This window comes from Salvelinus fontinalis, chromosome 30 (genome assembly GCF_029448725.1).
Source record: "Salvelinus fontinalis isolate EN_2023a chromosome 30, ASM2944872v1, whole genome shotgun sequence".
NCBI lineage: Eukaryota > Metazoa > Chordata > Actinopteri > Salmoniformes > Salmonidae > Salvelinus > Salvelinus fontinalis.
The window spans coordinates 35,906,732-35,934,341 of record NC_074694.1 but is presented as its reverse complement, the minus strand read 5'-3'; the positions used below and the strand labels follow the sequence as shown (position 1 = coordinate 35,934,341).

At 41.1% G+C, this 27,610-nt stretch overlaps 1 protein-coding gene across 2 annotated transcripts; it reads left to right on the top strand.

Moving 5' to 3' along the window:
* Positions 1-364: 364 nt before the first annotated feature.
* LOC129829132 (monocarboxylate transporter 12-B-like) lies at positions 365-26,908 on the top strand. Of its 2 annotated transcripts, none has more exons than XM_055890689.1 (6): positions 365-1,254; positions 8,157-8,260; positions 21,175-21,318; positions 21,511-22,099; positions 23,052-23,311; positions 24,091-26,908. In XM_055890689.1, the coding sequence occupies exons 1-6, from the start codon at positions 1,127-1,129 to the stop codon at positions 24,333-24,335; spliced, it is 1,470 nt and encodes a 489-aa protein (XP_055746664.1). In that variant the 5' UTR covers positions 365-1,126; the 3' UTR covers positions 24,336-26,908. The 2 variants fall into 2 exon arrangements, with proteins under 2 accessions (XP_055746664.1, XP_055746665.1); XM_055890690.1 differs by lacking the exon at positions 365-1,254 and adding an exon at positions 1,269-7,907.
* The last annotated feature ends 702 nt before the right edge of the window (positions 26,909-27,610 follow it).

The window sequence follows — 27,610 nt, the reverse complement described above, 5'->3', positions numbered from 1 at the left end:
CGCAATCCATGTGCGGAAAGCTCTTAGAGACTTACCCAGAAAGAATTACAGTTTTAATCACTGCCAAAAGTGCTTCTGCAAGGTATTTACTCAGGGGCGTGAATGCTTATGTAAATGAGATAGTTCTGTATTTAATATTAAATACATTTGAAAAGATTTCAAAAAATGTGTTTTCACTTTATCATTATGTGGTATTGTGTGTAGATTGCTGAGAGCAAAACATCTATTTAATCAATTTTGAATTCAGGCTGTAACACAACAACATGTGGAATAAGTCAAGGGGTATGAATACTTGCTAAAGGCACTGTATATCCTCCATGTTCTTATTTAAAAATGTTAACTCTTTATTTAGTTTCCATATAAAGATATCATAGAGCTAGTGCGTTTGGATTACTGATTTAAATCACACTGGATTACTGATTAAGATGACTGATTTAAGTACTGACATTGACTGACATTCATCAATCAAAGCTTTTTTTTGCTGCATGTGGGAGTACATTTAAGGGAAATGAAGGGTAGCCAAATCAACTGGCCAATGGACATCTGAGGAACCAAAGCTGCAGAGATGGGAAGTGTTTTAGGCTAGCATATGCCACAGCTTTTCAACAGGGTGCGAAGTCATGCCAGCAGACGGCTGCTAGTGTCTGAAGTTAATATTGTACCACCCCGAGTTAGCCCTGACACCCTGCCAGTAAACACCTCCTCTCATGGACTCCTACGTCATTACCCTGTCGCCTCACTGTGCTGCTTAGGCCGGGGAGTAAAGTATTTCAGCAGTGACTAGCCTTGTTTGTAGGCTAGCTCTTCAACAAACGCTGAATGGGCTGGACATGTTTTAGACCCAGAGAAGATGTCTGTGGTTTTTTGTTTATGGGTACTGCATCTCAATTGATGCCTGTCAATGATTCTGAGCCTCCTTTTTACTTATTCATAGAGTCTTAGCTAGTATATTTGCTTCTCCCTGTGTTCTACAACAGTGTAACTGAAGTGAACTGAACAGCCTCTTCAACAATCAGTGCAACCCATTCTAGGTGTGACTGTGTGAGGCTGTCTGTCTGCGAGGTGTACCTGGGGCTTCTTGGCTGAGAACAGGAGAAAACCGAGTGAACAGAACAAGGATCTGAGCATGGTTCATGCTGCGGCTATGGCTCAGGGGAAGAAGAGACCAGCGGTCCCCCCTCCTGATGGGGGCTGGGGCTGGGTGATCGTGGCCGGCTGCTTCATGGTCACTGTTTGCACACGTGCCGTCACTAGGTAAGTCTGGCAGCTGGAGAGAGTCACTGCAGATCCCCTGGGACCTGACCCAACTCTGGGAACTGTGGAGTGATAAGCATGTGGGTTTATTTTACAGTATATGTGGGCATCCTAACAAATCAGTCTATTAGCAATTTTATTACATGTTTGAGTACAGTTAAGTTATTGGGACAAATTATGATTTCAAACAAAACTCAATAATAATTTTAACCAAGCTTGATGCAGGTTATCCATCCATTCTATAATGGTGGGCTATGTACTTAATAAAGTGTTGTAAGGTATTCAAAAATACTTGTTCTCCAATACCTATTATCATCTTACACAGAAATATTGTATGTCCTTTTAAATACATCTGAAAATGATTACCGGTTTCGGCCGTGAGCTTTACAGCGTCCCTGCTCCGTACTCGCCGCTTTCCGGGGCCGAGGACTTAGTACCCGCTGCGTCATGTCCAAATGACCAATAACACGGCAAAATGACCAATAACACGGTTATGGTATGATGAAGTGTTTATAATAATATATGTAATACAGGTCAAAGCCAACTCTATATATAGTGCAACTTGGACTGAGTAGGACTTGAGAACAAGACTCCGGTTTACTAAAGTGGCAAGAGGTATCTTGTGTTTCTGCCATCACACTTACCAGTTCAGGTTACACTGGGTGCCTGGTAAACAACCTGCAGGTCAGGAGCAGGCCTTTGGTATAGAACTACATTGAAACGCAATACATTCTGACTGAGGATGGTTGTGTTTTAACATCTACCCTTACCGGAAAAAAACAGGCTTAGCTCTGGCAAATAGTTGTGACAAATCTTTGACAATATTTTCACACGCAAATGAGTTTTGTGGCAAACTGTTGCGGCAAATTTGCGGCGACTTGTGAACTTCTGGCAAACAATTCTGGGAAGCATTATGTATGCAAATTCTATCAGGTTTTTGGTTACTTTGTGTATTAACAACATTGCTCCACCCACATCCTTTCAATGCATCGAATGGGGTTGGAGTCAAGGGAAAATAAACAAGTGTTACCAAATATAACAATGTGCCTTTCATAAGTATTCTAATAAAGTGTGTACATAAAACGCATTAAACAAGTCTGTAAAACCACAATGAGGACATCGACCTATCATCTAAGTTTTCATAAATCATTTGGTACAGTGCAAGAAAAAACGCCAGAGTAGTCTGAAGTAGTGGCATTAATTCATGTTCACATTTACAATTTCATCATTAAGACTTTTTGGGAATTTTCCTCAACTCCAACCCCATTCGATACATTGAACAGATGTGGGGGGAGCAATGTCTACATAAGGGTGCAAATTATTAACACTCACAAAAGCTCTGACGAAGGCCTTGAGGCCGATACGTAAAGCTTATTAAAGAGCAGTGTGCGGGTTTCTTATTCTTTCTCATCTTATTCAAGTGTTACCATGCATCTGCAACAACGATAGCTCAAATGTGAATTTTGAATTTTGTATTACCATTGACATGTTGTCTCTACGTAAACCAAATCACAAATAACTTTAAATGAACTTGCTTTTCACAGAGAAAACTGAACTAAACATACTAAGAATATACAAAACAACATGTGTTCGATGTCTAAACAGGTAAAAATACATCAAGACAACTTGAAATCATCAGCATGCCAATGAAGAAAAAAGTAAAGACTGAATATTTCCCAAATAACATTTACATGAGAGAAATGTGAACACATTGAGGAAGTTGACCTTAGGACGTTTAATGGAGCAACTACAGAATTTACATGAGCCAAGTGATGACTGAGCAATAGCTTTTAACCAATGGAATTTTAAAAGATAATTATAAAAAAAAAAAAAATGTAGATAACAAAAACTGAATCAAACCCAGTTCAGAACTATTGCCTTTTTGAGTGAACTTTGCAGATAGCGGCCCTGTGGAAGTCCTTCGTCCAAAGCTTGTTGAATGCATGCACTGAAACAATCAGAACACACCAAACAAAAACAATTAGGATACTGAAAAAAAATTGAATGGCCGACTCAGCGGCTAATGGGCAGATTTGGCTTTGGAAAAACAGCGACAGCTGTTACAATGTTACCTTGATGTTGCTATGCTTTTCACTGAAACCTACATTCTATATATTTTTCAGCAAGGAAGCAATATTTCTGTCTTGTATAAATGCTGTATAAACAAACGAGGTAGCTAGTGTAAACTGAGGCTTAGGCTTACTATAGCTACCTTTAAATTTGTGGCCAACTGTTCCTAGAGAGCCGCAGTATACAACATTTTTCTCCAGCCAAGCATTAGCACAAGTGATTCAAACTAATCAACTAATTATGATCTTCAATCTAGACTGGGGACTTGATCATTAAGAGCCAGTTATCTACTAAACTCAGCAAAAAAAGAAATGTCCCCTTTTCAGGACCCTGTCTTTCAAAGATAATTCGTAAAAATCCAAATAACTTCCCAGATCTTCATTGTAAAGGGTTTAAACACTGTTTCCCATGCGTGTTCAATGAACCATAAACAATTAATGAACATGCACCTGCTCATCTGCGTGAACGTGCCTTAGGCATGCTGCAAGGAGGCATGAGGACTGCAGTAGTGGCCAGGGCAATAAATTGAAATGTCCGTACTGTGAGACGCCTAAGACAGCGCTACAGGGAGACAGGACGAACAGCTGATCGTCCTCGCAGTGGCAGACCACGTGCAACAACACCTGCACAGGATCGGTACATCCGAACATCACACCTGCAGGACAGGTACAGGATGGCAGCAACAACAAATGCCCGAGTTACACCAGGAACGCACAATCCCTCCATCAGTGCTCAGACTGTCCGCAATATGCTGAGAGAGGCTGGACTGAGGGCTTGTAGGCCTGTTGTAAGGCAGGTCCTCACCAGACATCACCGGCGACAACGGTGCCTATGGGCACAAACCCACCGTCGCTGGACCTGACAGGACTGGCAGAAAGTGCTCTTCACTGACGAGTCGCGGTTATGTCTCACCAGGGCTGATGGTCGGTTCTACGTTTATCGTCGAAGGTATGAGCGTTACACCGAGGCCTGTACTCTGGAGCGGGATCGATTACCAGGTGGAGGGTCCGTCATGGTCTGGGGCGGTGTGTCACAGCATCATCGGACTGAGCTTGTTGTCATTGCAGGCAATCTCTACCATGGCCAGCGAAGAGCCCGGATCTCAATCCCATTGAGCACCTCTGGGACCTGTTGGGTCGGAGGGTGAGGGATAAGGCCATTCCCCCCAGAAATGTCCGGGAACTTGCAGGTGCCTTGGTGGAAGAGTGGGGTAACATCTCACATCAAGAACTGGCAAATCTGGTGCAGTCCATGAGGAGGAGATGCACTGCAGTACTTAATGCAGCTGGTTGCCACACCAGATACTGACCTTTACTTTTGATCCCCCCTTTGTTCAGGGAAACATTATTCCATTTCTGTTAGTCACATGTCTGTGAAACTTGTTCAGTTTATGTCTCAGTTGTTGAATCTTGTTATGTTCATACAAATATTTACACATGTTAAGTTTGCTGAAAATAAACGCAGTTGACAGTGAGAGGACGTTTCTTTTTTTGCTGAGTTTAGTTGTACTGTGTGGCTCAATTGCTAGAGCATGTCTCTTGCATTGCCAGGGATTTGGGCTTGATTTCCACAGGGGACCAGTATGAAAATGTATGCACTGTAAATTGCTCTGGATAAGAGCATCTGCTAAATGTAAAATACTAGTTATCTCTTCTTCCTGACTCAGGTGTACAAGGCTTGGGTGGAAGAAATGCAACATAAAATGTATTTATGCCTAGTATGGGAATTCATATTATTTTCCTAAATGAATTATTGTTAACAAAGCCACGCATGCAAGAAACCTTGACCAGGTGCACACATATTTCTCTGTCCTCAGTCTGATTGAAGGCCTTAATCTGTCTTCTTGCATTGTAACTGATTGCTTCTAGAAAGAAAGAGAGAATTAACAACACGTGATTAAGATGAGCTAGCTACTAGTTTAAAACAATGAGAGATCTAATTGTTACAAATAATGAATGTATGAAGGCTACATTTATCAGAATAATACATGCCTTTACATAGCTTCCTTTTCAAGCTTGAAGACAATACACTCATTTATCACTCAAAAAAAAAGGGTTATGAGGGAGTGCACCACTAACATCTTTCCAGGTTGTTGATGCATCCTCCTCCCAATGCAGCCTCAACCAACACCACAGGTAGGGGAACGGTATCCATCTGCAAAAGTAAAGTTTTGCTTTGATGTCAAGTTAGCTCATATTGTTGCAACCTTAGCTGTTCTAGCTAACATGCTACTGAACGGTGACACTAACGTATTGACATGCATATTGGTACTAAGACAGCAAGATATTCACCTAAAAATATAAGTGTTTAGGCAAATCATTAGTTAGCTAGCTAGCTAGCTATCACATTAATTGTGCAAAAATATGACAGCTAACATTAAGCACTAGCCAAAATGTGTTTCACTCTATCCGATAAAACATGACATTGCTAACGAAGCATCAATTAGCTAACACAATTTAAAAGTTTCTTAGGATGTTTAATGAATAAGTTAGACACTCAACGGCAGGGGTTGGAACCAACATTATTTCCCAGTCGTTTTGTTCCGACTAGCAAAATAAAGTTCTGAACCAGTTCGAATCCCCAAAAAGTTACAGTTTATATTGTTCCGGTTTCTTTTTTAAACTCTGAAATCAATATACACTACCGTTCAAAAGTTTGTGGTCACTTAGAAATGTCCTTGTTTTTCAAAGAAAAGCACATGTTTTGTCCATTAAAATAACATCAAATTGATTAGAAAGTGTAGACATTGTTAACGTTGCAAATGACTACTGTAGCTGGAAACAGCTGATTTTGGAGGGAATATCTACATAGGCGTACAGAGGCCCATTATCAGCAACCATCACGCCTGTGTTCCAATGGCACGTTGTGTTAGCTAATCCAAGTTTGTCATTTTAAAAGGCTAATTGATCATAAGCTAACAAGCTTAGCTAGCTAACAAGTTTGCGTGTTCAATTAAAATAATAACACATCATAGCTTTTTGTAGATTATAAATCCAATGTGAAACATGGTAACTATAGTATCCTTAACTAGCATTGAAAAAGTTAATCCATTATTCTCTAATTAAACATTGCTCTCCCTAATTTCTGAATCACCCCTGTAATGTCAGTAGCTACAGTAGACTATGTATGCTTCGGAAGGAGGGGGAGGGGCAATTACACTACACACACACACACTGGCAAAGATTTTCAGCTGGCAGGCAGGCAGACACTGGAACAAGTTTGAGTGACAGTGAGGGCTTTGCACAGGCACATTGTTGCGTTTTTTGTCGGACTGAAAAAAATGCCCATAAAATAACATTATTAACCGATTCCCATGCTTTTAAAAATAACGGTTCTGTTCCGGAACAGTATTGATCACTTTAGTTCTCGGTTCTGTTCCTCTAAAAATTGTCTTTATTTTTCAGTTTTCGGTTCTGTTCCCTGAACCGGTTCCAACCCCTGCTCACTGGACAATTTCAGTAGGTAGCTAGGTAGATGGCTTTCAAATGATTTTCCTTCTCCCCCTGACTGGTCACCAACGGTTACTGGTCTTGGAACTCATGTCTTCACCAGAAAAGGCTTCTGGTAAACGGTTTGTCACTAATGGCAATAAATATTGTTGCCACAGGTTTGCCACAGATTCAAATAGAATCTTGAGAGAATTGCTTGCCAGAAAAAAAAGTCTGGCGAACTGTTTGCTGGAACAAATACATTTTTGTAGGTCTCCTCTAAAATGTTGTTTTTCAAGGTTTCACGTTTCATGCTTTGTTACCCAGGTGAAGGGGGTTTAGTGAATTGCGTTACTGAAAAAAAATTGTTCAGTCAGATGAAGACCTGTTGGGTGAGGGATAAAGAAGGAGATTATAGTCTCACATTTACATCAGGCAATCCTTTGTGTAGATTAGAATTGGAAAACATTTAAATAAGGAAGAGCATGTTGGAATGTCCCTCCCAACATTATTCAATACTTTTCAAACAGCAGCCTGGTCACTGATGGTTGTAAACTGATAATGCCTGCCCAGATTGTCACCTTCAACCTTTACCCGTTTGCACATTGCAATATTAGGTCGGAATTGGAAGGAATGGGTGAAAATTTTACCAAGGGTTTGAGTGTAGCCAAAGGTAATAAGTCTAGCCAGTCCTGATCCTCTACTTTCTTGATATGCATAAGTGATCCCAAGGTCCTTTGAGGTCTAGTGAGTGAGTTTAAACCCCTAAACCAGCTGTAGCGGACAGCGTGTGTATACACGTTTGTGTTGTGTGTAAGGAAACAGCAGGCTGACGGAGGGCCGCCCTATGTAGGTCCCCACATGTGCGTTCTCTGGCCAGTGCTGGGGAGGACATGAGGATCAGATGGCCATCACATTCACACTGAGTGACCTGGGCCTTATCGCCTGACGTGCTATTCCTCTGTTTGTACAGGTGCAGCCCCTCTGCAGACTCGGACGTAGGAGCTTGTGGTTCATTACCCCCCAAGCAGGCGTTCTTCCCACACGTCCCAGGCTTTTTACAGCTCTCCCCTCAGCTTCGTGATTACACAATTCATTACGGTTGCATCGCTCCCTCCGACCGCTCAGGTCATCACCATGTCTAGCTGGAAAAGAGTAATTACATAATTGAAGAAACCTCAGTGTGTTCTGAGAACATGTGCTGTATACACCAAAAATGGTGTGTTGGTGTGTGTGCTTGTCAGACCGTGTGTGTGTGTGTGCGTGTATGCACACCATTGTGACTTGTGACAGATACACCACTAGGAAACATACATTTTTAAGTTCTGAGACATTTTGAAATATGCAAGATAATCCTTATTTGTCATGATTTCTCTTCATCTTGATCTTTTTCTTCTGTTCCAGATGCATCTCCATCTTCTTTGTGGAGTTTCAGATGCACTTTGGAGGGGACTATTCAGGGACAGCCTGGATCCACAGTCTGGTGGACTGCACCACTATGCTGTGTGGTAAGTCATCATGTTAAATACTGAAGTAATATGGCTACAGGTTCATCTGCCTCACCTAAAGCCCGTTCTTGTGCGAAGCTGCTATATACCATCTACTGCTAACAGTCCGTATCTGGATAACGTGTGAAGTGCTTGATAATGTATGTGATATCAACAGAGGTAAATTTTATGGATGATTTAAATATTCATCAAGCTGCCCACTCAAGAAAAAACTTTAAACTGTAACCAGTGGCTGCAACCTGGTTCAGGTTATCAGTCAACCTACCAGGGTAGTTAGAAACAGCACAGGGATGAAATCATCAATATATATTTATCACATTTTTACTAATGCTGCAGAAATGTGCTTGAAAGCAGTATCCAGATCCATCGGATGTAGTGATCACAATATAGTAGCCATATCTAGGGAAACCAAAGTGCTGGGCCTAATATAGTGTGTAAGAGGTCATACAATAAGTTGTGTAGTGAGTCCTATGTTGTTGATGTAAAGAATATTTGTCAGTGGTATGTAATAAGGAGCAAACAGATGCTGCACTTGACACATTTATGAAATTGCTTACCCCAGTTACTAATAAGCATGCACATTTCCATCAAGAAAATTACTGTAAAAACTGTTAAAATCCCAGTGGATTGATGAGAAATTGAAAAATTGTATGGTTGAGAGGTATGAGAAAAAAGTAATGGCAAATTAGTCTGGCTGCACAACCGATTGGCAAACGTACCTCAAATTGAGAAATCATGTGACTAAACTGAATAAAAATACTACACTGTGAAACAAAGAAATTATAGTAAAACTCTTTGGAGCACCTTAAATTACATTTGGGGGAAAAAGCAACCTCAGCTCCATCATTCATTGAATCAGATGGCTCATTCATCACAAAACTGACTGATATCGCAAACTACTTGAATTATTTTTTTCATTGGCAAGATAAGCAAACTTAGGCATCACATGCCAGCAACAAATGCTGACACTACACATCCAAGTATATCTGACCAAATTATGAAAGACAAGCACTGTCATTTTGAATTCCGTAAAGTGAGTGTGGAAGAGGTGAAAATATTGTTGTCTATCAACAATGACAAGTCACCGGGGTCTGACAACTTGGATGGAAAATTACAGAGGATAATAGCGGACGAAATTACCACTCCTATTTGACATATTTTCAATTTAAGCCTACTAAAAAGTGTGCACCCTCAGGCCTGGAGGGAGGCAAAATTCATTTAGAATAGTAAAGCCCCCTTTACTGGATCAAATAGCTGACCAATCAGCCTGTTGCCAGCCCTTAGTAAAGCTTTGGAAAAAATGGTGTTTGACTAGATACAAAGTTATTTTACAGTATACAAATTCACAACAGGCTTTTATCAAGCTTATAGGGAAGGACATTAAACAAGCACAGCACTATACAAATGACTAATGATTGGGCGAGAGAATTTGATGATAAAAAGATTGTGGGGGCTGTTTTGTTAGACTTCAGTGCAGCTTTTGACATTATTGATCATGATCTGCTGCTGGAAAAATGTAGGTATTGTGGCTTTACATCCCCTGATATATTGTGGATGAAGAGTTACCTGTCTGACAGAACACAGAGGGTGTTCTTCAATGGTAGCCTCTCCAACACAATCCAGGTAGAATCAGGAATTCCCCAGGGCAGCCTTCTAGGCCCCTTACGTTTTTCAATCTTTACTTATGACATGCCACTTGCTTTGAGTAAAGCCAGTGTGTCTATATATGCGGAAGACTCAACACTATACACGTCAGGTACTACAGCGACTGAAATGACTGCAACACTTAACAAAGAGCTGCAGTTAGTTTCAGAATGGGTGGCAAGGAATACGTTAGTCCTAAATATTTACAAAACTAAAAGCATTGTCTTTGGGACAAATCATTTACTAAACCCTAAACCTCAACTAAATCTTGTAATAAATTATGTGGAAATTTAGAAAATTGAGGTGACTAAACTGCTTGGAGTAACATATCAATCATATATGAACTGCTTGGAGTAACATATCAAAACATATTGATACAACAGTAGCTAAGATGGGGAGAAGTTTGTCCATAATAAAGTGCTGCTCTACCTTCTTAACAGCACTATCAACAAGGCAGGTCCTACAAGCTCTAGTTTTGTTGCAGCTAGACTACTGTTCAGTCGGTTGGTCAGGTGCCTCAAAGAGGGACTTGCAATTGGCTCAGAACAGGGAAGCACGGCTGGCCCTTGGATGTACACAGAGAGTTAACATCAATAATATGCACGTCAATCTCTCCTGGCTCAAAGTGGAGGATAGATTGACTTCATCACTACTTGTATTTGTGAGAGGTATTGGCATGTGGAAAGCACCGAGCTGTCTGTTTAAACGACTCGCACACAGCTCTGACACCCATGCATACCCCACAAGACATGCCACCAGAGGTCTCTTCACAGTCCCTAAGTACAGAACAGACTATGGGAGGTGCACAGTACTACATAGAGCCATGACTACATGGAACTCTATTCCACATCAAGTAACTGATGCAGCAGTAGAATCAGATTTAAAAAACAGACAAAAATACACATTATGGAACAGCGGGGACTGTGAAGCAACACAAACATAGGCACAGACACATGCACACACACACACAATAACATACGTACACATGGATTTTGTGTTGTAGATATGTGGTAGTGGAGTAGGAGCCTGAGGGCATACACTTAGTGTGTTGCGAAATATTTTATGAATGTATTGTAATGTTTTTAAAATTGTATATCTGCCTTAATTTTGCCAGACCCCAGGAAGAGTAGCTTACACCTTGGCAGCAGCTAATGGTGATACATAATACATACAAATACAAATGGCCATCAGTCAAGTGCTGCTTCAGCAACAGTGATCTGGCATCACACTCGGCCTGGCACTGGCTTGGAATGTGTGGTCTAGACAGGTTGCTCAATGCCCAGGGTAGTCATGAAATGGATTTGGTTCATTGGATGTAAACATATAAGCTTTTAAAAGACAGTTAAGGAGAAGTTAAAGCCATTTTGACAACTAAGACAACTAGGTTTGATATTTGGTACATCATTTTGCTTCCATTAGGACACATGATGAAGACAATGTCATATAAATGTGCTTTTTACAATCACACAGTGAAGTTACAGTATGCTTAAGTTGATAAAGTCACAGGCCGCTGACTGGCAATGTGTCCTTGCAACTCAGCCAACCCATTGGTCAGTTTTTGCTGCTTCTTTTAGATTGGGATGTTCCCTGTTTGACATAGAACAGAAGTTATGTTTTAGTGTTTTTTAAGTGCGTGGATCTTCTTTGGATCTTCTATAGATCTTTTGGACATGTTGATTGCTCTTAAAAAACTTTTTGGGTTGAATCACAGGATTGTATTTTATTAGTAGGTACACATTAGTGCAGTCGTATTTAAGAATGAAGTACTGAGAACCCCATAAAGCAGACACCAGAGAGAGGAGTTTGCTTCTTTTCCTGTTGATTTAGCTCTTGAGAGAACAAAGTCAGCAACACACAGAGAACATCTTGAAATACCAAAACAGTGTCACAACACTATGACCCAACATAGAGGGAGTTTGTTTATTTCGCTTGCTCCCAGTGAAATTTGACACCATGATAGACACTGTTTTGAAAAAGCATGTAAAAATAGACCCTTAAACTGACTCATAGCAGACTCAAGGCTGACTTAGGTAACATGTTCAGGCATTTGTATGCTAAGGCCAGTCAGTACGGGTCACAGAGGACTGCTGTGGATCACAAACCTCTCTTCTAGGTTCACATTTTGCACCTCTTTGTCTTGTATTTACTCACAGTATCAATGGTCCAAAGTGACAAAAAAAAGTGGCAAAAGAGAAAAATGTACTTGCACACTATATGTGACTCGATTCAGGAAATTAGGCGTATGTCGCAAGTCACGACTTCACAGTAGAGCCGTTTGAATGTAAAAAGTATTTTTTTTAATCAAAATGTGTTTTTTGGCAGAAATGTCTTCTCGAACATGTGAACTTCCATGTGCCTTAATATCAAACTTTTATGCCATCTGTAAATACGAATACAATGTTAAATTACGAGTCTAGTTGATTTAGCTACAGAAAAAGTCAGTAACCTTCCCGCTAGCCATGATTGGCTGAGATAATGAGTGGGCCGGACATGCCAAGAGATGAGTTTGTATTGGTCTGCCATATAGCATGCGTCTGTCTATTGGAGCTGGTCAGTATGTTTAGGTATTCGTGTCGAACGCGGCTTTTAATTTTGTAGATTTTTTATTTTGCGTAGTAAAACTGCATAAACCTAATGTCAAGTTAAAGTGTACCGTTAGCTAGCTCTAACTGTCGTGAGGTCAGAGCTTTTGGATCAACCCTACTTATTGGCCAGAGCGCTCTGAACGCGAAACAATGTGAATTTACGAAGGGACAATCTGAAAGCACAGTTGCAGTCACCAACGCTCTGGATAACATAACAGCTTAACCAGCTCTGCCAGGGCGAGTAATGTTCAGTTAGCTGTTCTCTCTCTCTCTTAGATGTCTGGAATTAGCTGGCAAGTTCGTACAGAACACTTGGCTAAGGCTTAAGAGGGTGTGAACAATGTTGAATGGGTGTAGACACATAAGGGCTCTCCAATAGAAGTACCAAAACATTGAAAGACGGTTTTCTCAAAAGTGAGTTTACAAGTTGATCAACTTTCAAAGCAGAATTACGTTCCCATTGTTTCCTCAAATGCAGTGTATGATATACCATTATGTAGCTCTGAGTCTCTACTTTTATCCAATTTTAAAAATAAATTCTAATTTTGCTACATAAGACCGAATCCAGTTGGTGAGTTACATATATAGAAAAGGTATGTGGACTCCCCCTTCAAATTAGTGGATTTGGCTATTTCAGCCACACCCGTTGCTGACAGGTGTATAAAATTGAGCACACAGCCATGCAATCTCCATAGACAAACATTGGCAGTAGAATGGCTTTACTGAAGAGCTCAGTGACTTTCAACATGGCACCGTCATAGCATGCCACCATTCCAACAAGTTAATTCATCAAATTTCTGCCCTGCTAGAACTTCCCCGGTCAACTGTAAGTGTTGTTATTGTAAAGTCGAAATGTCTAAGAGCAACAGGTGCTCAGCCGCGAAGTGGTAGGCCACACACGCTCACTGAACACGTCCTCCGAGTGCTAAAATCGTGTTTCCTCGATTGCGACACTCACTACCGAGTTCCAAACTGCCTCTGGAACAACAACAGCACAAGAACTGTTCGGCGGGAGCTTCATGAAATGGGTTTTCATGGCCAAGCAGCCGCACACAAGCCTAAGATCACCATACGCAATGCCAAGCATCGGCTGGAGTGGTGTAAAGCTTGCCGCAATTGGACTCCGGAGCAGTGGAAACGTGTTCTCTGGAGTGATGAATCATGCTTCACCATCAGGCAGTCCGACGGACGAATCTGGGTTTGGCGCATGCCAGGAGAACGCTACCTGCCCCAATGCATAATGCCAACTGTAAAGTTTGGTGGAGGAGGATTGAGGCTGTTTTTTATGATTAGGGATAGGTGCTTTAGTTCCAGTGAAGGGAAATCTTAACACCACAGCATACAATGACATTCTAGATGAGTCTGTGCTTCCAACTTTGTGGCAACAGTTTGGGGAAGGCCCTTTCCTGTTTCAGCATGACAATGCCCCTGTGAACAAAGTGAGGTCTATACACAAATGGTTTGTCGAGATCAGTGTAGAAGAACTTGACTGGCCTGCGCAGAGCCCTGACCTCAACTCCATTGAACACCTTTGGGATAAATTGGAACGCCGACTACGAGCCAGGCCTAATAGCCCAAGTCGCCGCAGCAATGTTCCAACATTTAGTGGAAAGCCTTCCCAGAGTGGAGGCTGTTATAGCAACAAAGGGGGGACCAACTCCATACTAATGCCCATGATTTTGGAATGAGATGTTCAACAGGCAGGTGTTCAAATATTTTTGTTCATGTAGTGTATCTTATCGGAGCTTAATATTATGCTGTATTGGTGTTCCACCATTTTTTCCTGTATCTGCATGTGTTTTATTGTGTCAGGGTGTGAGAAAAGTAAAGATCTGGTTTGCCCATATTCCCCCTGGGCTACAAATCATTCATACACCGGTCTTTTGGCAGCAGTTTGCCAGACAGTTGCTTGGATAAAAACAAGTAAGACATTATGTACTGCTCCAGTGCAATACACAATCCGAAGGGCGTAACTTTTTATGTTGCATATTGGTGGGGGTCAGGGTCAACAGGTTTCGGTGTCAACACCCCTTCTAAGGGGGTCCGGGGGACTGATAGTGCCTTGTAACTCAAATTCTCACCTGATGACCTGTTTGTCCTCTCCCTGCATCAACATAGGCGGTGCTCTCTTTCCCTCTCTACTGTAACGGTTTTGACTTGAGGTTATTGTTTGTAGGATGCCAAGTAGGTTGTGCCTACCAAAGAAAATATAGATATCTCCTTTAATGTTTGAGAGGGAATGAATCCCATCCGGTCAAAATAAATGATCACACACACATAATAATATAACAAACCATGATCTCTGAATCCTCAAGAAAAGTCCCGTACCTCAGGCATAAGAAAGTCCAGCCCGGTAAAGGAGTTCAGTGAACCCAAGTGACCTTAGTCACGCAATGTTTGTCCGTTTATAAACCCAGTCTCAATCATACAATCACAATATCAAACTCTTTTGCCACACAGCCATAAAGAGTATCAAATCTCAGTAGTCTTCAACTTCAACTGACCACATAAATCAACACGGTATAAATCACGCTCAAACAAATGAAATACCGTATGCAAGTAAGTTGTAGTCAGTCAGACAGTCCAATCAGCCAACAGATCTCCAGCTGAGAAAGGCCATGAAGAAACAGCGGAGACCAACTGAGATGTGTTGTCCAAAGGAAGAAATTCATGGATCCGATCCTGGTGGTTAAACTTGAGACAAGGCTACAAAGCACTCTACAAAGCAAAACTGAGTAAAAAAGCTTCGGAACTGAGGGTTGAACACATCCTCATTTGCACCACCATCACAACCCCACTTTTGCTTAGCTGATGCTGGCTATTTAATAGGGAATTAAAAGGGGAACCGCCCTATCGGAAGGAGAAGCACTGAGACGGTTCAGACAAATTCAGGGCCGTCACACTACTGCCTGTCTCTGACCCCTGCCATGACAACCAAATGAAATCAGAATGTAGGCAACAACATTTGTTATAGCACTTGGGCTACAGTCGACAAAGATGGGGAGTTGATGATGACCCGTTTGTCCTCTCCCTGCCTCAACATGGTCGATGCTATCTCTCTGTCACTCTCTCTACTGCCTGTCTTTAACCCCTGCCATAATCATAGGACCAAATACCATTATCATATGACAAAAATATCTGGCCTTAACAATGGGGTTAGCTTATTAACATTAATTACATTAATTAGATTCTGCTTTTATTAGATAAGTAATTGATTTAGTGGCTGGCATTATGTATACAGTGCATTCGGAAAGCATTCAGACCCCTTGACTTTTTCCACATTTTGTTACGTTACAGCCTTATTCAAAAATGTATTAAATTGTTTTTTCCCTCCTCAATCTACACAAAATACCCCATAATGACAAATTTAGATATTTTATCAAATTTGTTTAAAGAATTTAAGGGAAATATTACATTTACATAAGTATTCAACACAATCCTGTCACGGTGCTCTACGGACAAATTCCTTCGACCTCATGGCTTGGTTTTTGCTCTGACATACCTGTCTATATAAGGTCCTACAGTTAACAGTGCATGTCCCTTCCAAATCATGTCCAATCAATTGAATTTACCACAGGTGGACTCCAATCAAGTTGTAGAAACATCTTAAAGGATGATCAATGGAAACAATCTGAGCTCAATTTTTGCAGAAATGTAAAAATATATATATAAAGAAATGTCCTTTGTCATTATAGGGTATTGTGTGTACATTGATGATCAACAAAATGTGGAAAAGTCATGGCATCTGAAGGATTTCCAAATGCACTGTAGCTAGCTAGCTGAATACATAGTACCAGTCTATTATGAATTGTACAGTGTAATTAGCTAGCTAGCTACAGGTAACTGACAAAATAAAGGAAACACCAACATAAAGGTATTGGGCCACCACAAGCTGCCAGAACAGCTTCAATGCACCTTGGCATAGATTATACAAGTGTCTGGAATAAGCTTCGGTGATTACCATTTTGTTAATGGTAGTGGAAATCGCGGTCTCAGGCGCCGCTCCAGAATCTCCCATAAGTGTGGGGGTTAAGATCTGGTGACTAAGACACGCGCACACACACATTGGGTTGAGATCTGGTGACTGAGACACACACACCCTATGCTGCACCATTGAGAGCATCTTGACTGGCTGCATCACCACCTGGTGGGGCAACTGCACGGCATCCGACCGCAAGGCGCTATAGGGGGTAATGCGTAAGGCCCGGTACATCACTGGGTCTGAGCTCTCTGCCATCCAAGTCCTCTATATCAGGCAGTGTCAGAGGAAGGCCCTACAAATTGTCAAAGATTCCAGCCACCCAAGTCTGGAAACAACAGGATCCTAGACAGCTTTTACCCCGAAGCCATAAGACTGCTAAATACACTGCTCAAAAAAATAAAGGGAACACTTAAACAACACAATGTAACTCCAAGTCAATCACACTTCTGTGAAATCAAACTGTCCACTTAGGAAGCAACACTGATTGACAATAAATTTCACATGCTGTTGTGCAAATGGAATAGACAAAAGGTGGAAATTATAGGCAATTAGCAAGACACCCCCAATAAAGGAATGGTTCTGCAGGTGGTGACCACAGACCACTTCTCAGTTCCTATGCTTCCTAGACTCCGTCTCATGCTACCACTAGAGTGAGAGCACCGCCAGCATTCAAAAGTGACCAAAACATCAACTAGGAAGCATAGGAACTGAGAAGGAACTGAGAAGTGGCAAAATTCCCTCAAAAAAATTCAGCACTGAGCAAATTTCAGGTCTTCGAAGCACAAACTTGAACATTGGGAAATTTCTGTGCAATTTCCGGCGCGCGTTTCCTGTAAACACTGAGGCTGTACCCGCTTTAAGTTACAGTTTTAGCAGTGGCCAAGTAGGCTACTGGATCATAATATAGGCCTAGCAGAGTGGCCTAACATAAACAACAATGAGAAAAATGCATCCCATAACATTTTAACATGGAAATACCTGTTCAATCATTCAGCCCACAGTAGCAGCAAATGCGTGGTGTTCAATGTAGACCTACAATCCATGAGACCTTTGAAAAAAACATGCAGGGCTTGACATTAATCTGTTTACCCACTTGTCCTTCAGACGAGGTGACTGAAAATGTTGTGTTGTTTGATGCAAGAAACCACTTTATAAAATAAAATGCATTATTATTCCCATACCACGAATACAGAGAATCAGACAAATTATGCTACCCTCTGCCTATTGGCTACTTAGCTTATTCAAGACCGTCTCAAAATACAACACTGCCCCTTTAAGACATAAAAAAAAGCTCTTATCTGACTTGCTTTTCAAAGATGGCTAGAAATGCACACATTTTGTGCTCTTGTAGGAAGCAACCACTGCCTCATTGTTGACTAGAAATTAGCTAAAACTGGGCTAATAACTAACTAGCAAAGAATATGAACAAATGTGCACATGCCAGGGGTGGCAAAAGTACCCAATTGTCATACTTGAGTAAAAGTAAAGATACCGTAATAGAAAATGACTCAAGTAAAAGTGAAAGTCACCCAGTAAAATATGACTTGAGTAATAGTCGAAAAGTATTTGGTTTTAAATCTACTTAAGTATCAAAAGTAAATGTAATTGCTAAAATATACTTAGCTATCAGAAGTATAAATAATTTAAAATTCCTTATATTAACTTCTTATGGCTGCAGGGGCAGTATTGAGTAGCTTGGATGAAAGGTGCCCAGAGTAAAAGCCTGCTCCTCAGTCCCAGTTACTAATATATGCATATTATTAGTAGTATTGGATAGAAAACGCTCTGAAGTTTCTAAAACTGTTTGAATTATGTCTGTGAGTATAACAGAACTCATATGGCAGGCAAAAACCTGAGAAAAAAATCCAAACAGGAAGTGGAAATTCTGAGGCTGGTCGAGTTTCAACCAAGATCCCATTGAAATCACAGCGAGAAATGAATGAGTATTCACTTCCTATGGCTTCCACTAGATGTCAACAGTCTGTAGAACTTTGTCTGATGACTCTACTGTGAAGGGGAGCCGAATGAGAGGAGAATTAGTCACCACTGCCATGAGGTGAACATTCTTTGACCACGTGGGTTCACATGAGAGGCAGCTCCGTTCCATCGCTCATCTGAAGTCAATGTAATTCTCCGGTTGGAACGTTATTCAAGATTTATTTTAACAACATTCTAAATATTGATTCAATACATCATTTGACATGTTTCTACTGTCTGTTACGGAACTTTTGGACATTTCGTCAGGTTTTAGTGAACGCGCTTCGTGACTTTGGAATTGTTTACCAAACGCGCTAACCAAAGTAGCTAATTGGACATAAATAACGGACATTATCGAACAAATCAAACATTTATTGTGGACCTTGGATTCCTGGGAGTGCATTCTGATGAAGATCATCAAAGGTAAGGGAACATTTATCATGTAATTTCTGGTTTCTGTTGACTCCAACATGACGGCTAATTTGACTATTGTTCTGAGCTCTGTCTCAGATTATTGCATGGTTTGCTTTTTCTGTAAAGTTTTTTTGAAATCTGACACAGCGGTTGCATCAAGGAGAGGTATATCTATAATTCCATGTGTATAACTTGCATTATCATCTACATTTATGATGAGTATTTCTGTTGAAACTATGTGGTTATACAAAATCACTGGATGTTTTTGGAACTAGTGAATGTAACGCGCCAATGTAAACTCAGATTTTTTTTATATAAATATGAACTTTATCAAGCAAAACATAAATGTATTGTGTAACATGAAGTCCTATGAGTGTCATCTGATTAAGATCATCAAAGGTTAGTGATTAATTTTATCTCTATTTCTGCTTTTTGTGACTGCTATATTTCGCTGGAAAAATGGCTGTGCTTATCGTGGTTTGGTGGTGACCTAACATAATTGTTTGTAGTGCTTTTGCTGAAAAGTATATTTGAAATCAGACACTTTGGTGGGATTAACAACAAGATTACCTTTTAAAATTATATAAAACACATGTATGTTTGAGGAATTTTAATTATGAGATTTCTGTTGTTTGAATTTGGCGCCCTGCACTTTCACTGGCTGTTGTAATATCATCCCTTTCCCGGGATTGCAGCCATAAGAAGTATTAAGCAAACAAGACGTCACGATTTCTTGTTTTTTTAAATGTATGGATAGCCAGGGGCAAACTCCAACACTCAGACATAATTTACAAAGAAAGTATTTGTGTTGAGTCATTCCACCAGATCAGATGCAACAGGGATGACCAGGGATTTTGTCTTTAAGTGCGTGAATTAGACAATTTTCCTGTCCTGCTAAGCATTCAAATGTAATGAGTACTTTTGGGTGTCAGGGAAAATGTATGGAGTAGAAAGTACATTATTGTCTTAATGATTGTAGTGGAGTAAAAGTAAAAGTAGTCAAAAATATAATTAGTCAAGTACACATACCCCAAAAAACTACTTAAGAGTTACTTTCAAGTATGTTTACTTAAGTATTTTACACCACTGCTTCATGCAGTTCTCGCTTTGATCTCAAAACAAGCGCATCTACTCATGACTGCTCATGCTGTCCAGTTCCAAGGAATGGCACAGATCACAGAGTACAGGCCTGAATCGTGGCATGCCAATGCTATAGAATCCTACTCCAATGCGCTCTGGCTACAAGAAAATCTCTTGCACAGTTAGTTTTGCATAGTTCATTTTGTTTTGGTATGTTACACTGAAAGTGTCTAATATTGCGTTGATTTGAATACAATTCCCACAGTAGAGTGAAACGTTTATAGTGTTAATTAAAGGGGAATACTCTAGAAAGTTAAGTGAAATTCAATTTCATCTGTGTAGCAGTCCGAGGTGCAGCTCCGTTTAGAGGGAAAATTGCCCCTATGTAAAAATGTTATTATTAGTCCAAACCTGTTGTTTATGAAGCATGTGACGAATATAATTTGATTTGATTTTGATTTACAGTACTCTGTACGCCCCAAAAATATCTTATGGTCTGTTTCTCCTCTTTGATGTTGGCACCTCCATTACGGGCAATAGCTACATTTTCTTTGGGGGGGAAACACTGACTCACTAAGTGCTGCTCATCTAAAACTGCAATTCAAAAGATCCACATACTGTGCTTTTGGTCCAAGCTTAGGTAGCTAGCTAATGTTAGCCTAGCAAAAATAGCCAACCTAACATTGTATGCATCAGTATCACTCGGTATAACACTCTTTTTACACAATGTTATCTCATCACCAATAGTTCGCTAGTGACACAACAACATAGGAATACATGTATAAAATGTTAATGAACTTTTATTCGTTTGAATCTTTCAAAACATGTAGCTACCTCGCCTCAGCAAACACCAGAAAGAGAGAGAGAGAGAGGTAGTGCGTGCTGCTGAACTGTTAATGCAGACTAAAGCAATACTTGCAGACAGATGAAAAGGGAAAGAGAGAAAAAGTATTGCATTTTTCCGTTATCCTTACAAGCCGTGCTCAGCTCTTTTTCCCTTTACTGTGAACGGGTTGCTGCCTCTGGAGACTGAGTGCAACCAAAGCGTATTTGGCTGCGAGGGGATCCAATCATAAAATGAGGAACTGAGTCACATAAAGCTTTACAGTGGGGATTTTTACCCAATCAATAAAACTCATCATGATATATACCCCCCCACCCCACCACCCCCCAGCTCAAGCTACGTGCCTGCACAGTCCCATACTAACATGTGTACTGTGTTGTGATTGAAGCTCCTCTAGGCAGCTTCATTGGGAACCGTCTCTCGTGCCGCATCGCTGTGATCCTTGGGGGCTTCCTGTCCTCCATCGGCCTGGTCCTCAGCTCTTTCGCTACCAGCCTGGAGTACCTGTACCTCACCCTGGGGGTCCTCACAGGTGGGTCCTCCCTGACATCCTCCTGACCCACTCAGACAGGCACCTAAAAGGGCAACTGCAGTATCATTAGGAACCTCTATAAATCACACGTCATATAATTCAGGGATACTGGGTAGACATACTGTACCAAAAACATGCCCTAGTATGGATCATGGCATACCAACAGCAACCTTTTCCTCTTTTGATTGGCAGGTATTGGGTTTTCTCTCTGCTACACCCCTGCCATTGCCATGGTGGGGTCATATTTCTGTGAGAGGAAAGCCCTGGCGTACGGGATCGCCATGTCAGGCAGTGGCATCGGGACCTTCATCCTGGCCCCTGTGGTCCAGCTGCTCATAGAGCACTACTCCTGGCGCGGGGCCCTACTCATCCTGGGCGGCGTGGTCTCCAATCTGTGTGTCTGTGGGGCCTTACTGCGCCCTATCACTTTGAAAGAGGAAGAGGAGGCCCATGGTCCGGTCCCGTTGGATACCGACTGTGGATATAGGGTCAAAGCTCAGGTGGTGAGCACGTTAGAGGAACCTCTGGCGATTAACAACAGCAAAGACAGCCGCTGCTTCAAGTCTATGCAGGAGTACCGCTTCCTGCTGATGCCTGACTTCCTGATGCTGGCGGTGAGCTTCTTGTTCCTAGCCAGCGGCTGCAGCCTGCCGTTCGTCTACCTTGTGCCCTACGCACTGGATGTGGGCGTAAGCCACCACCAGGCTGCCTTCCTCATGTCTATCCTGGGGGTCATAGACATCGTGGGGAACATCACCTTCGGCTGGCTCGTAGACAGGAGGTAGGCCTGAGTTAACATTTTGTTCCATTGAACATGCCACCACAACAAAAGTATTTTAATTCCATGAAGAGTGCCTCTGTCCCGCCTTGCTCTTTGATAGGCCGGCAATCCTTTATTTGGACTGGAAGACAGGTCCAAAACATACCTGTATTTGTTGAGTTGTGTCTTTCTGTAGGTCTTCCTCTGCAACATTCCACTTGGAGTTTGTATGAAATCAGAAGCTATGCTTTAACATAAATGTGGATCCAGCCTTTTCTTATTCCGTTTTCACTTGTTTTTTTTCAGTGTCACCTTTTACTGAACTGTCACCTAGTTTTTGTAGTCGCACCTTTAAGCAGGTATCTCCAACCCTGTTCCTGGAAACCTAATGTACCATCCTGTCGGTTTTCGCTCCAACGCTGATCTAGTGCACCGGATTCTAATAATTAGCTGATTGAAGCTAAATCAAGTTAGTTACAACTGGGGTTAGATTGAAAACCTACAGGAATGTAGCTGTCCAGGAACAGGGTTGGAGAGCCCTGCTCTAAGAAATGAAGCTGTTACCCAATTTTATCTTGAAGGTGAAAAACAGCTGGTTTCGTCTTAGAAGTCACATGAATTTCACATGATCACGTGAATTGTTCCAAAAGCACATGTTTTCATGTGATCACATCTGATCTTATGTGAAGTTAATGTGATAACGTGACAACATGTAAAGCAACATGTGATAACGTGATTTTCCACCTGAAATCATGCGGTTTTTCTGTAAGGACATGAACAGTTGAGCCGCAGGTCATTCAGATGGTCAATATGGGAAATATCCCACTGGGCACAGATGTCAAGTCAACGTCTAGTGCACGTTGGTTCAATGTAATTTCATTGAAATGACGTGGAAACAACGTTGATTCAACCATTGTGCCCAGTAGGATGTGTTTTTAGACTGATTGTATGGCCTATTCTTCTCCCCCCCCAGGTGCCTGAAGAAGTATCGTAATGTGTGCTACATGATCGCAGTGGGCATGGAGGGACTTTGCTGCCTCTTCATCCCTCTCCTGCGGACGTTCGCCCTGCTGGTGCCTTTCTCTGTGCTTTATGGGTACTTCGATGGCGCCTACGTGGCCCTCATACCTGTGGTGACCTCAGACATTGTGGGGACAACTAACCTCTCCTCCGCTCTGGGGATTGTGTACTTCCTACATGCCATTCCTTACCTGCTCAGCCCTCCAATAGGAGGTGAGTGTCCTTGTGTTGAAAGGAAAGGCGTTAAGTACTAACCGATCATAGCACAGGGGGTAAACAAAAGATATGGGAGTAAATGTTCACGCGTTGTTTGCTGATCGCAAAAGTGGTCTTTATGAAAGCTTTTAGTGGTAAAAAAGCCATGTTTGGGACATTATTATTGCTTCACTAAAAGCTTTGCCAAATACCACATTTGCGAGCAGCAAACCATGAGCAGACATTTACCTCCCACTGGGCACAGATGTCAATTCAACATCTATTCCACATGGACACAAACTTGATTTAACCATTGTGTGCCCAGTGGGCTTCTTTCTAGACCTCTCATCAGGTAGAGAAAGCCTGCTGGTCTCTTTGAGAATAGGCAACAGCAAACAATTTCACTTATAGTATACCTTATGTCATTCTTAAGTGACCCGCTTATTCAGTCCTGATTCGGGAAATGATGTAGTGGTTGTTGAGTTATTAAATAAATCTTTTGTCATGAAGGTCTGGTTTCCCGGGAACAGACTAAACCATTCCGGGTAACCGGCCCGAAGAGTACACCATGGATGTTTGATGTTCACGTTACTTAAAAAAAAAAAAGATTTTGTCATGGATGCAAAAACTTTGCATTAAGTGCACCAATAGCTTGTTAAATTACCCACCAGTGTATTTTTACTGATTTAAAAATGTATTTTGTATTTATTAACACATACATTGTAGTCAGCAAGTCTTCCATCCATCAAGTTAAAGCCTAAGTGAATGTGCATATCTCCTTCCTCCTCCCTCCGCAGGCTGGCTAGTTGACACCACAGGCACCTACACGGCCACCTTCTTCCTCAGTGGCTTTGCCCTCATCTCCAGCTCCCTGGTCATCAGCACAGTGACTGGGATACGCCACTGTCGCAGGACCCAAAAGCACAGAAAAAACAGTAAAGACACAGACCCCAAACAGGATCCTTGTCAAGGCAGCCGATCAGAGTTCTACATAGCCTCAAGTAAAGATGTGAACCCTTCAATCAACACAGCAAATTCTTAACATTGGACTTTTTTGCGTAGTTTTGCATTTGTTTTGTTGGAATACCAAAGTATGTTGAAGATTATGAGAAACGATGGTCAATTGGTACACATAATCTAGCGTGATAGTTCAGGATTGGGATTGATTTTCCTCAGAATGAGCCATTATAAACTGACACTAAATGGAATGTAAAGAATTCTGCCGGAACCAGAACAGCTTCAGCTGAAATATGGAATTTTCCTTATGACCGCTCTATCAAAGCTGTGATATTATTGCCCATTTTATGTGCCCTTCTCTTTCAGGGTTTCCATGTCTGTCAATCCAAATGTAACGGAAGAAGTTGATCAATTTCAATATCTGAAGATTCAGACAGGGTGTTTGTAATAGATTATTTCTGAAGACAATAGTCTTCCAGTTGTTTCGTAAATACTTTATATCGACATGGGAGGTCAGTCATAGTCTTTCACTCCTTTGTGAATGACTATGATCTATTGAAATGAATGATAATGGAAACTTCCTTAAGACTGGAACGTAGAAGTTAATAATGAATTAGTCATTATTCATTTATAAAGGTATATGCATTTTCATACCAATTTCCTATAAAATAATTGATGACATTAAAAGACAGGATGATTTGCTTTATATGTGTACACCAAATGTATAGTTTTGTAAAGATATACAAAATGTATTATTACATTGCCACTTGTTACTTTGTAGTTACACCAGAAGGCTAGGAGGACAATTATCTTGTTCTATATTAGAACAACCCTTGTCTGACCTTTCTGAGCTTAACGTAAAAGCTATAGGCCATCTCAGCCATATGACATCATAACACACATAACACACACATGGATCCACTTAGAAAAAAGGTGTTATCTACACTGAAAAAAATATATAAACACAACATGTAAAGTGTTGTTTCTATGTTCCATACACACAAAAAAAGCTTATTTCTCTCAAATGTACATTCCTGTTTGTAAGCATTTCTCCTTTGCCAACATAATCCATCAACTTGACAGGTGAGGCATATCAGGAAAGGGTGATACCTAGTCAGTTGCACAACTGAATGCATTCAACTGAAAAGTGTCTTCCGCATATAATCCAACCCCTCAAGAGGCTGATTGAACAGTGTGATCCTTACATAGGTGCACCTTGTGTTGGAGACAATAAAAGTCCACTATAAAATTTGCAGTTTTTTCACAATACCACTAATGTCTAAAGTTTTGAGGGAGTGTGCAATTGGCATACTGACTGCAGGAATGTCCACCAGATCTGTTGTTAGAGAATATAATTTTAATTTCACTACCATAAGCCATGAGCAATGTCCATAAGCAATGTCGTTTTAGAGAATTTGGCAGTACATCCAACCAGCCTCAAAACCGCAGACCACGTGTAACCACGCCAGCCCAGGACTACCACATCCAGCTTCTTCACATGCGAGATCGTCTGACACCAGCCACCCGGACAGCTGATGAATCTGTGAGTTTGCACAACCAAAGAATTTCTGCACAAAATGTCAGAAACCGTCTCAGGGAAGCTCATTTGTGTGGTCGTTGTCCTTACCAGGGTCTTGACCTGACTGCAGTTCAGCATCATAACCGACTTCAGATTCTGAGGCCCATTGTCGTGCCATTCATCCTCCCCCATCACCTCATGTTTCAGCATGATAATGCACGGCCCCATGTCGCAAGGATCTGTGCACAATTTCTGGAAGCTGAAAATGTCCCCAGTTCTTCCATGGCCTGTATACTCAACAGAAATGTCACACATTGAGCATGTTTGGGATCTTCTGGATCGACGTGTACGACAGCGTGTTCCAGTTACCAACAATAGTTAAATAAAGGTTAAATAAATTAAAATAAATAAATATCAGCAACTTCGCACAGCCAATGAAGAAGAGTGGGACAACATTCCAAAAGGCCACAATTAACAGCCTGATCAAGTCCATGCGAAGGGGATGTGTCGTACTGCATGAAGGAAATGGTGGTCACACAAGATAATGACTGGTTTTCTGATCCACACTCACTTTTTTTAAGGTATCAGATGCATATCTGTATTCCCAGTCATGGTACATCCATAGATTAGAGCCTAATGAATTTATTTCAATTTACTGATTTCCTAATATGAACTGTAACTCAGTAAAATCTTTGAAATTGTTGCATGTTGCGTTTATATTTTTGTTCAGTGTAGAACCTAAAAGAGTTCTTTGCTGTCCCCATAAGAGAACCGTTTGAATAACAATTTTTGGTTCCAGCTATAACCCTTTTAATTTCCATGTAGAACCTTTTCCACAGAGGGTTTAATGGAGTTAGATGAAAGGGGAGGTGTCCTGGTATTCTTGGTTTAATTGCAAAGCCATTGCTATGTCATTGTAGCTTAGTTGGTAGAGCATGGTGCTTGTAACACCAGGGTAGTATGTTCAATTCCAGTGACTAAAATGTATCCACCCATGACTGTAAGTCACTTTGGATAGAAGGCTCTGCTAAATGGAATCTATCACAATTTAAATGTATACTCTGAAAACTTACAATGTCCAGAAGAAACCTAAGAATTTATGTTGATATTTCTTTAAATAAAATTATTTTTTTAAATCATACAGTAATGGAAATATATCCATTTGTGTATTGTAAATGTATTGTAAATAAAAGTGCAGTAAAAGCCTATAAACCTAAAAGTACATATAGAATAAAATAATATAAATTTCACAACTATATCTTCAAATGACACAAACCATATTTCCACACAGAAACATAACGTTTTCATAACCATCATAACTGCAAGGTCTTCATAAATACATCTGCACAACTAATGTGAGACAAGGTGAAATCAAACACATTTATCATAATTGAAAAGGCTCACTCACGGTTAAAAATGCTTTGTTTTATTTAAGCAAGGTTATATCCTCGCATGGCATCTCCTATCATTGCTATGCGGATGACACTCAACTACTTTTCTCCTTCCCGCCCTTCTGACACTCACCTGGCATCTCTGCGTGCCCGGCAGATATCTCAACTTGGATGTCGGCCCACCACATCAAGCTCAACCTCAACAAGACAGAACTGCTCTTCCTCCCGGGGCAAGGCCTGCCCGCGCAAAGACCTATCCATCACGGTTAACAACTCCCCAGTGTCGACCTCCCAGAGCACAAAGAACCTTGGCGTGGCCGTGGACAACACCGTGGACAACACCCTATCTATTCTCTGCAAACATCAAAGCAGTGACCCGCTCCTGCAGGTTCATGCTCGACAACATACACTACCAGTCAAAAGTTTTCGAACACCTTCTCATTCAAGGGT